Source organism: Podarcis vaucheri, assembly GCF_965113315.1.
Source record: "Podarcis vaucheri genome assembly, chromosome: 12".
NCBI lineage: Eukaryota > Metazoa > Chordata > Lepidosauria > Squamata > Lacertidae > Podarcis > Podarcis vaucheri.
In genome coordinates, this window is record NC_138750.1 from 3,579,749 (window position 1) to 3,591,856 (window position 12,108).

The 12,108-nt window shown below is 47.6% G+C and overlaps 1 protein-coding gene across 1 annotated transcript in view; it reads right to left on the minus strand.

The window, feature by feature from the left end:
- CNTNAP2 (contactin associated protein 2) overlaps positions 1-12,108 on the minus strand; it is a 1,119,417-nt gene that overhangs the window by 277,645 nt on the left and 829,664 nt on the right. Inside the window, exon 13 of the mRNA XM_082192749.1 lies at positions 5,056-5,256. Coding sequence (XP_082048875.1) covers positions 5,056-5,256 — 201 coding nt within the window. The remainder of the gene's footprint in view (positions 1-5,055; positions 5,257-12,108) is intronic.

The window sequence follows — 12,108 nt, forward strand, 5'->3', positions numbered from 1 at the left end:
CTGCGACGCCTCACCTTTTGGCATCGGTGCTGTCCTTAGTCACCGTTTTCCAGATGGAAGAGAAGCACCGCTAGCCTACTTTTCCAGGACACTATCTCCGACGGAACGGAATTACAGCCAGCTCGACAAGGAGGCATTGGCGCTTGTGGCTGGAGTGAAGAGGTTCCATGAATACCTCTATGGCAGGACTTTTGACCTCATCACTGACCACAAGCCACTCCTGGGCCTCCTCGCCGGTGATCGTCCAACTCCACCGGTCCTCTCACCACGCATGCTGCGATGGACTGTTTTCCTGGCTGCCTACCACTACCGGCTCATCCATCGCCCGGGGAAATCGATGGGCCATGCCGACGCCCTCAGCCGTTGCCCTCTTCCAGCATTTGTGGAAGACCCGGCTCCAGCTTCATCGCTCCTTCTGATTGAGGATCTTCCGACAGCGCCTGTATCGGCTGCCACTGTGGCCTCCGCGTCTGCCCAGGATCGCACCATCAGCCGGGTGCTCAACTGGGTGTGGAGGGGGTGGCCACAAGGGCCTTTTGCATCGGAGTTCCAGCCCTTCGCAACCAGACAACATGAACTCTCAGCTCATCGCGGCTGTCTGCTGTGGGGAGACCGCGTCGTGATTCCCCAGGGACTCCGTCAGCGCGTCCTGGAGGCTCTGCACGTTGGCCACCCGGGAATTGTCAAAATGAAGGCGTTGGCTCGGTGTTACGTCTGGTGGCCTAATATGGACGATGCCATCACTGCCTGGGTGTCCGCCTGCCAAGCGTGCCAAGAGTCGAGGCCTGCACCACCGGCAGCTAAGGGACACACCTGGGAGACGCCAAAGACACCCTGGTCGAGGGTGCACATCGATCTGGCTGGCCCCTTTCACGGCCGGACCTTTATGGTAGTGGTGGACGCCTATTCCAAATGGCTGGAGGTCGCCCTGATGCCCTCCACCACTACCAAAGCTGTCATCCGGGTGCTGCGAGGCCTGTTTGCAACGCATGGGTGTCCTGATGTCCTGGTCTCTGACAACGGACCGCAGTTCACGTCAGGCACGTTTGAGCGGTATCTTTTGGGACTGGGCATCCGCCATGCCCTAACGGCACCTTTTCATCCATCCAGCAACGGGCAAGCAGAAAGAATGGTGCGCTCGACAAAAGAGGCACTGGCATGCCTGGACCGGGGAGACTGGCATGAGCGGGTCGCCGAATACTTGTTCGTGCAACACATCACCCCTCATGCGGCCACAGGGAGGAGCCCTGCTGATCTGCTTATGGGCCGCCGCCTCAGGTCACCGCTCGACCGGCTACACCCAGACTTTGCCGTGGCTGAACCCCCAGGCTGTGCCAACGCACCACGGTCATTTGTCCCAGGAAACCAGGTCTTTGCCCGGAACTATGTGGGGGACATCCCTTGGGTGCCAGCCACAGTAGTGGGAGTCACTGGACCTCGCTCATACCAGGTGGCACTCGAAGACGGACGCTTGTGGCGACGGCACATAGACCAGCTTAGGCGCAGGGTTGGGGACTTGGACACTACCGAGGTGCCCCCAACTGCGCTTGCGGCTCCGGAAGAGACACGTACAGATGGCAAGGCCCCACCTACACCTCCCTCGCAAACTGCCAGCGTGGAGCCGAACCAAGCCGTTTCAGAACAGACTCAGACCACTCCACTTGCGGAGGCTCCACCCACAGCAGCGGATCCAGGGGAGTTGGTTCCAACGCCACCTAGGGTCGCACCACAGCCTCAGCGAGAACTGTGTGGCCCTCCGGACTTGGCTACCAGTCCCCGGCGGTCTGGCAGAGTTTCCAAGCGCCCAACTTATTTAAAGGACTATGTTGTATCACAACAGGTATCACTGTTGGTCTAAGTAGGGGAAATGTAACCGATATGCTTTTGTGCCTAATTGAACCATTACGCGTAGTGCTGTATATAAGGAAACCATTACGATTGTAACTAACGCCTTATCTCGGTGGGGAGGGGTGTTATGTAGTGTAGTTTCACCCTGGGCCAACAGGGGGATACTGTATATAGTTTTCACTCAGGTCTGTAGATAGTTTTCACTCAGGTCCGCGTCCGTTATTTTAGGCGGGAACTCTGAGCGGTTATGGTTACAATGTTGACAGGCCGGCTGAGCTGTTCGCTGTCAGTTTATTTCCAGCTTACCAGAATAAAAGAGCTACTTGAAGAAATCGCTGTGCCGGCTGCTATGTCAACCCACAACTTAACACTTTCTCTCTTTCATACGCCCACCCACACTGTCCGTTTGTCCTGACTCTGACTGACCTGGGCTTTGCTTCTCCTTGGGAGTCTGGCCTGCCTGCTTCTTGCCAACCAGCTGACCTTGGATCTTCTTCTGCTCCTGCTCTGCTCCTCTCCTGCTCTCAGCATCTGAGGCAGCCACAAATCTGCCTCCACCCTGGCTTGCCGGGGCTGCCTTGCCCTTGACCACCGCTGTTATGGTTGTCAGTGACCAGCATCAATCACTATTGCATCACCACCTGAGGAAGGCTGATCAGAAACTGCCACTTCCCAACTGGAGAATTGTCAGTGTATAAAATGAAAGTTGCCATAGCTTACTGGACTGGCCGGTCGGTGCCTCCTGCTCTGGCACCTTAGAGGGCACGGCCTTGCCTCGGACTGACACCAGCCTCCTCCTCCTCCTCCTCCTCCTCATTACAACAGAAAGGAATGCTTCTAGGTACAGAATGACATCTGACACGAGTGTTTTTAAACCAGTTTCCCCTCCATACAAAAGTACAAGCACACAGCAGTTGAACTGACTTAGCTGGATGCTCTGAGCATTTGAGCAGGAACTTCTCTTGTGATTAGGGCTGGGCGATATATCAATATATTGTCAAAAACCATTTTGAAGCCCATAGTGTGGTATCGGTTTCATAACTTTTGACCTGGTAATATATTGCGAATTGTAATGTGTGTTTGGACTGAGCAATATATTGTCCAAAACCAGTTTGAAGTAGCAGATCATGATGTGTGTGTGTGTGTGTGTGTGTGTGTGTGCTATTCAAAAACCACAGTGAGAAAAACCATGAAGCCAGCCAATGCATCTCTTGATTCCGCATTCCTTCTTCACGTTAGCTCTGCCAGCTCAGCTCTCCCCTCCCTAATGCAGGGGCAGCAAATCACAAGAGCAGCGCCGGAAAAAATCACGATGCTAGAAAAGACGTGAAGCCAGCCAATGCCTCTACATAGCTCCATCTTTATTTCAGACATTGTGATATATTGGTATATCACGATGTTTAGGAGGTGATATATTGAAATGTTGAAAACCAAATATTGCCCAGACCTAGTTGTGATATGGCTTAAAATATCATCACCCTACAAAAGCAAAAACCATTTTTATGTTTTTTATCTAGTCCCCCTGCTCCACCTGCACGCACACCAGCCCAGTGTGATTTATTTGTAAAATTCTCCAGGAGAAGAAGCCACAGAATTTTATATTCTAAGATAGGAAGTGTATCATTATGTATTATAAGACAACACTCCCAAAGAGTAAACAGAAGAGGAGGATAGGGACAAAAAGGAGCTGGCCACTTGCTGAACAGAGCGGAGGAACAGGCTATTTGCAGAAGAAATGCCTCAGCTTCTGCTTTTCCGCCGTGTAAATCACCGATGTAGGATGTGCGCAGACTGGCCACTGGCGGGATGTAAACAATACTTAAAATGATCTGCATTGATTTGTTTTTCCCTGTCTTTCTCTTTGGAAGCAAAATGTGTTTGTGTGCTTGTGTGTGGTATAATAATGCATCTAATTCTCTGAGAACATCTTGTGTGCCAGATCTAAAATATGTGTAGTTCAAAGAAGACATAACAAAATATCATAGGGATTCTCTCTGTAAACACCTCCCAATTCTTTGGAAGCTGCCACCCCTCTAAAATTAGCAAGTTAGGAGAAGCATAGCTATTGAAGACTGTCAGCCATACAATAATAGAATCATAGGATTGTAGAGTTGGAAGGGACCCCAGAGGTCCTCTAGGTCACCCCCTGCAACACAGGAATCTCAGCTAAAGCATCCATGACAGATGCCCATCCAACCTCTGCTTATAAACCTCCAGTTCTTTTATCTTGAAGGTGCTTTTTATAATCTGTAAACTTTGACTACCTGAGCAAAGTGAGGCCTTTGGTTTACCTCACACATTTATCATTCCATGTTTGCAAGTTTATTAGCAACATGCTTTTATGTCTCCCTGAGGTATCAGGCTGAAATTGGTACATTTGTTCCAAGTGCAATTCTGTGCTTCAGATTCAAGCATGCCCATTTTCCAGCGAGGAAGGCAAGATGCAAAACACAAAATACGGTATACTGTAATGCAATTTCTTCCTTGAAGATCATAATACAAGTGCATGTTCAGGACACAACAACACACACCAAGCTTGTATTAATAGCCAACCAAGCTCCCACAAGCACTCACACGGAGGGGGTCAAAAGTCTGAACTGGAAGACAAAGAGGAACAGGAAGTTTGAGACACTCCTGCTTCTGTTTTGCACCCAAAGAGTCTCTAAATAAGACCAGGATCTTGTTTTCAGTAGAAGAACTCAACTCTGTGACATCTAAAATGCTAATAACAGGGCACTGCTGAGTATGGCCTTAGTGCATTTCCTTCCCCACTGAGTAGCTCTCTCCCACCTAAGACTTCCAGGTCAGAGGGTGTGGCTTCTAAGCAGATGCTTGGAAACATCTTCCTTTTTAGAAATCAGCTTTCTGTACAGAAACAAAGATGGCAACAGCAAAAATAAAAATTCTTACAAGAGTCGAATGTGGGGATGGAAGAGGCTACTTTTTGAATTCACTTTTTTGTATTCACTACATTAAAATTAGCTTATGGAAATGGCAGCACAACTCATCCCAAACTGAATAAATATTTCATCAGCAGCACAATATAGAAACACAAAAAATGACAATATCATTAATAAGGTAGTACAAGTAAAGGACACCCCCCATCCCAAGTGGGCTGGATTACTAGAGCCACACCAGGAAGCGCTTTGGATTATATTTAGGCCAGATGCAAAACCAGGACACTTGTTGAGAAAATGGCCTCCCTACCTGGGGTGTTCAGCAGCCTTGACATTTTGCAGGTGTAGGAAATGAACTGCTCACAATACTCAGCGCTGCTTGTGATGGCGGAGATCTGATCCATGGTGGCGCTGTAATTCAGCTGCAGCAAAGCCTGCTTCTCTGGCCTCTTGCTCACCACCGGGGAATGTTCCTGCAAATCATGATTCACAGTCGTCCACACTTTGTCCTCTGAAAGAAAAATAAAGAAAAACAATTCAGTGTGCCAGAATCATCACTTATCATAGAAAGGCCACCTGAGCAGGGTATGAGGCCACAGGTCCTTTCAAAATAGGGCCACCTGGGTCTCCTTGACTCAGCACTCTAAGTGCCATGGAGAAGAGCCATCGCCTCCCTTTGCAGCCCCACATTGGTTATAACCCCTCCTTTGACCTTGCCAGACAGAAACATGGACAGGGTCACGGGAATGACACCCCCAAAGCTGGTGATCAAATGTCATCAGCACTCCCATTAAGCCCACCCACAGCCTGTGGGAAGCTCAGGGCAGATATTGCTGCTGACCAAGGCTGCCTCATGGCCTGTAAGGAGATCAATGCATTGCCTGCCCAGGAAGAGAAGGGATTCCCCAGCAACAGATGATGTCTGTTTCCCCTTGCTTTATTGTATGTTTTTCTCACTCTGTAAATGAAACCCATCAAAGAGCAACTTTTGTGATCTTCCTTGCCAATCTGAATCCAAAACAACTACAATACTGCCTTTGGCAACCAAAACCTTTGGCAGATCACACTCTAGGTTTGCTTATATGAAGTGTTATTTTCTTTTCTGGTTCCTTTCTTTTCATTTCAGGAATGAGACTACCACACATATCTTAATAAAGCATGCCATGGTAATGTGAGATTAATCTTGATTAAAGTTATATAAGGGCTGGCGACCTAGTGTTTATATAGCCGGCTTCTTTGCTCTGCTGCCTTCATGCAGCAAGATGCTTTGTGGCCTGTCAACGTTTATTATATCATAAAGCACTTTTCCAAGTTCAGGTTCTGATGGGATAATAATGCTGCTTATTAGATCCCCGAGGGAGATGGTAGGTTTTTCCTTATTGCTTGTGGGCTATGGGTAAAATGAGGCAAAAGTGAACTTGCCAATGGATCTGAGGGATGCTTCATATTTACCAGCACCCCGATCCTTTTATTAGGAGGCTGGCAGCTAATGCGCAAGTCTTAAGGGTAGGGCAGAAGACAGGGAAATGTGAGGTGGCAGCATTGGTAGAAACTTGGAATGGCTAGATGCCCTCAATTCACCCCCACTCTTGCATGTGGGGGCCATTGGGGAGGGGGGGTGAGCAGAGGAGGATGGGGGGAGAGGTAGACCCTTCGCTTCTTTTATTGATTTATTAAAGCCTGGCTTTTTGGCTAGCAGCTTAGCAGAGAAGTTCTGCCAGCCATTAATATTTACTATGGCCTTAGAGGGTCACACTGGCATCCTTCCCAGAGGTGGGGGACCAGGCAGGTGGAATGGCAACAGTGGGAACAGAGCTCTGCTGCTGCCGCCATGCCCCCTGCCATAGTCACAGGCAAAGCCATTGGGTGATCTCCGCTTTGCTTCCACTTTGGTTGGACGCCTGCCCCAAAGGCACTGTGCACACAGAAAGGAAAAGAGTCCAGCTCTACTAGAAACCACAACTGGCAGACTTCTCCCTTTTATGCAAACATTACACTTCTATGCTCCTTGGGCAACGGTCCCAATTTGTCCAAAGCTCCCCTGCACATCCAGACATCCTCTTCCTTCTGCCCAATACGCCACAGCCCTATTCCTTCCTTCCTTCCAAAACTTTCAGAGCAACTTAGTTTTACTCTACCTTTCAATCAAATGATTCTCAAGACAGATTGCAACAAATTCTAATAATGAAAAATACACACCGAAACAGCCCTGTGTCCTCCTGCTCATGAACAAGGTCAGAATGTGCTTCCCTTCAGTTCTCCTGTCTCAGAGAGTCTTATAGGGTTGCCATACACCTGGACATATCTGGAATACTGCTCTCTCTAGCGGTTTCCCGCTGGAAGTTGGTCAAATGTCCAGGAAAATCTGGACATATGGCAGCCTATGGCAGCAGTGTTGTTTTTGCCAATTTCCCATAAAAATAGCTCAAAAACAGCAATGTTTTTGCAATAAAAAGCTCAACAACTTTACAAAAAAAAAAAAAAGAGTTCTTTTCTGTCTGGATTTCCACTGTTTGAAATATGGCATCTTGCTAGGAAAACTATCTTCTAATGCGCTGGAATAACATTTATATTTTTTCAGTACCATTTGGGGAGGCTTTCCTTTCTGGCTGGCATGGAGAGCTTGACGCCCACCTTGCTGGCTGGGAAATGGATCCAGGCCCACCTGCAAGATTGGCCAATCACAGGCAGGCTTGGAAGCAAGGCCTCCTTTGGGGGTGGGCCTGACGGAGGAGGGAGGCTTCCCTCAGGTCCACTCCCAGGATACTTAAGATGCCCTGCCCTTGTCATGCATAGCTGTCAACGTTTCCCCTTTTTTAAAGGGAAGTTCCCTTATTCGGAATAGAATTCCTCGCAAGAAAAGGGAAAAGTTGACAGCTATGGTCATGGCATCTAGTTTGCTCCTCATCAGATCATTTAAGCATTGGATATACCTTAGTCTTGGGTGGAGGGGAGGGTTATAGTCTCTGCCTGCCCCTCCAAAGGTAGGGTATCCCATTAAAGGGATCCAGGAGGAGCTGCTTTCATCCAGGTGTCCAGCACCCTTCAAGGCGGCAATCCCTGTGGGAGTCCCCCTATTTGTTGTAAGTCATAGGAATCCTCCACTGCCGAGTTGACCCTTGGCATCACTTCTGGCAGTGAATGGTTGCCTATGCTAAACATCTTACATCTGTCATCAATAAGGTTTTGGCTTTATTTTATCCAATCTAAGTTGTTGTGTCCATCATTCATAACCACTTGGGGAAGGTGCTACAGGGCTGGCTACAAAGCTACTCTTTCCGCACCTGTGTTCCTGTGCTCTACTTGGCAGATTGGGAGAGAAGCCTATAATTATCTCTCCCAATCTTCTTGTCCCTGTTTCTACACAGAATTAAATGGGGAGCAGAAATCCCTTGGGATTTTGGCCACATACGGAAATCTCACTGAAGGTCTTAATTGGAATTTGCAATATAACTATATGTGACAAACTAGAACTGGAAAAAGAAAATGGACAGGGGGGGGTGTTACGAAGCTTCCAAATCAAGGCATTCTCTGCAATCTGGGTTATCTGGTACGACTATTGTGGACTATATAGTCAAGAAGACAAGGCTTTAAAAAAGAAGAGTGCAAATAGTTAAAGGTCACAGTTTAAGTAGAGCTGACTGCCCAGCAATTCATCTTGTCCCACCATTAAAAAATAAATAAATCAGTTTGTCAGGAAGATGGGAGTGAAATTCATTTCAAAATGGGACTTGGGTGCTGTTTTGCAAGGGCTTCTAAAAATGCAGTCCATTCTTCTCTTCCTCAGTGTGCCTCCAACAGTTAATAATAGACGAAAGGCAAAGGTCTGTCTCAACCGGTGCTGCTGAGTCCCTGGTGAGGCCATATGGCATTTTGCATGAGCGCTAAATTCACTTAGCCAAGCAGATGTGCCATACAGTAGCTGAGCTTATTAAAAACACTGGAGCCGGTGTAAATACACTTTGGTCTATTCTCTGTTAATTGTCATCTCAATTAATGAGAAGCATATAGCTTTATCTAATATATGAAGCTAAAGATTTATGCGAAATGATTAAGAGATTATTTTGACATTGTGATTTCCACACACCCCAGAAGCCTTTGCTAACTAATGTGGATATGAAGAATGCTAAGGTCAAAGGTGAGAGACATTTCAGTACCATTGTTCGCTGTCCTTGAAGCTACAGATAATTGCATCAACAAACATCAAAGGCAAAGGGAGCCTTGCATTCTGCTTAAACTTAAAGAACTTGTTTAATGGTTAGAGAAGCCTCAGATTTTTTTCTTTTTGCAGAACAAGCAACTAAATACATAGGTTAAAAGGTAAAGGTACCCCTGCCCGTACGGGCCAGTCTTGCCCGACTCTAGGGTTGTGCGCTCATCTCACTCTAGAGGCCGGGAGCCAGCGCTGTCTGCAGACACTTCCCGGTCACGTGGCCAGCGTGACGAAGCTGCTCTGGCGAGCCAGAAACAGGAAACACCGTTTACCTTCCCGCTAGTAAGCGGTCCCTATTTATCTACTTGCACCCGAGGGTGCTTTCGAACTGCTAGGTTGGCAGGCGCTGGGACCGAGCAATGGGAGCGCACCCCACCGCGGGGATTCGAACCGCCGACCATACGATCGGCAGGTCCTAGGCGCTGAGGTTTTACCCACAGCGCCACCCGCGTCCCAAAAATACATAGGTTAAGGTTTATCAATTGCTGGTCCAGGATACTGTTGAAATATGCCACATATATCACTTGGTATTTCGTTCCTTATTACTAGATGCTTCATGATTTGCAGCTCCATGAGTAAAGTTGGCTTGATTTTTATGTGGACACTTATTTAAGCATACGCAGTGGGGTGGATTTGGGTCTTCTCACAACTCGCAGCTCCCACAGTTCTCTAGGGGATGCCATGATTGGTTTTTCACTGTTATTGTAGTGCTTGAAATGAACATGTGAATCTGCCACGTGTCTACTCAGAAGTAAGCCCTACTGAATTCAGCAGAGTGTATTCCCAGGAAAGTGGGTTTAGGATTGCTGCCTAAGAGTAGTAGAGAAGCTAAAGTTTGAATGAGGGTCCTCCAGGTTTTTGCGTGTTACAGAAGGAACAGATACAATTCACTTAAACAATGGGGTGGGTATTGCCCTTGGCAGACCTACAAGCTCATGCTGGGGATTTTCAGACCTGAACAGGTCCCGATTCTGCAGCTGAGTAAGTCTGTGCCCAGAGTGGAATTTGACTGCTACACAGGAATGAAGGAAGCAGAGCGAGGGGCCAACAGGGACCTGCCAACTTCCCTCTTCCCTCTCCCATCTCTGGTCCTGTTTATTCTCTGCTGCCTGGCCAGTCTTGTGGCCTGAGGAATAGGTAGCTGAGACAGCAGTGTCCCTGATGCCTCTTTTCTTAGTTCAGTGGCCTCTCTTGGGCAGTGAGGTACCAGGCTAATGGTGGACTGGCATGGGGTGTTTGGTCCCCCTTCTCCTCCATTCCTGCTTTCCCTGCCACGGGGAGCCCCATAAAGCGGCATGGAGAGAGGCTCCACCAGAGCTGGTTACTGCCCTGCCCATCCTTGGGGTATGGATAGCTGAAGCTCCATTTTGAGAACTGGGGGAGGGAGGAGGCTGTTGTTGCATAGATGTGGAATTATTAGGCCTGGGTTTAGGTGACAGCAGTGTTACCCAGGGGCCCATTCTGGGGGGCACTTTGAGCATGGCCCCAGCTCCTTAGGCAACACTAAGATTTCTTAGTGTTAGCATTAGCTTTACTCTCTTGTAAATATTGCATATTGGTGACTCAGTTTGCATAACTATTTTACTCTATTATTCAGAGCTATTCTGGAACAATAAACAGCTTTCTTTTGACCCCAAATAAGGACTAATTGGTTTGTGCTAATTTCCCTAAATAATTCAAGTAATGAAGAGTACAGTGCAACATCCTCATGGTGTGCCACAGCTCTGGATCAAAGATCTCAGAATATCGTACATGTGCAAACACACATGTTAGCATGCAGTGCGTGATTATGGACATTTCAGGCTTGGCAACAGCAGGGACAGGCTCCCATCAGAGAGAGGAGGATACAAGATGGTGGCAACAAGAGAAAAGTTTACAGATGGAAGAGGTTGGCTTGGGAGAGGGCATGGGGGCCAGGGCCAGAGCAGGTGGGGGCGGGGCATGCCACCTGTAGGGCCATGGCGCCCAGCGCACAGGGGGGGGGGGCAGACGTGATGGCACCTTGCCGGGATCGCACTGCCGGGTGCGGTGCCCTCCGCCCACACTCCTCTTCCTCTGCCAGTGATGGGGGCAATGCCCAATTACTCAAGCCCAATATTTTAATTGAGCCAGAACTGTATTAATTTATCAACTAACATTGTGGCCCTAGATATAATCAGCCCCTTCTGTTCAGCCAAACATTTTCTGGCAACAAAAGTGAGAAAACAATCATAGCTTTTGGGTAAATACACACTTGTGGTTTGTGAAAAAAGCAGTGCTTTTTTCCTGGGGGTATGCAGGGGTACGCATACACCCAAACCTTTTGAGAATCTTTGTACTTTTGTCCATTTACTGTATTTATTATGCCACAATAAAATGGTGATTTTCTTGAGTCAAAATGAGAGTACCCCTAAACATATTTTTTGGGCGTTGAAAAAAAGCACTGGAAACAAGGAAAGGGAAAGCAAAGCTTCAATATTATTCACAGACACCAAAAAACAAAGGGGTCTGAATCGCAGATGGACAGGCTGATGCAAAAAATGAAAAAGTTGTGCAAAAGTTTTTTTAACATCTCACATCTTCTCATTTTTCAGCTTCATTCCCCACTCCCCAATAATTGTTTGTTCAGTCATAATATATATACACCCTGCAATACGTTAGATACTCACCGAAGTCAAATATGGAAAGGAACCAATATAGTATAATTGGCTCCAGTCGTACGTTTAAAAATAAGCAAAGGCAAGCAGATGGATCCTCCGCAGGAGGCCCCAAGTATCTCCTGTAATGAGATGGAGTTCTGCAGGTATCTGGAGGCTGCTGATTAGCTTAATGCTCATAAGACCTATTTTAAGCACAAGGCAAATTTCACAGAATAAAAAAATCACATATTTAGCAATTTACCACTATACGGTCCTTGTTCTCAGGAAGGAGTGGGTCTCTCACAAAACATGTGGGAGGAAGCATTTTGCTTCCCTCTTTTGTGGCCCTTAAAAGACACTGCAGGGGCAGACAGTTTGCTTTCGCAACATGACAATTATGAACCTCAACCGATGAAGTATGATCCATGCACAGAGGCTGGAAGTGGCAGAAGGAACATTTCTGGGTGCTATTCTACCTCTCACATCCACAAGCAGGACAGGGGTCGAGTATGCACTAAAGATCCCAGCACGT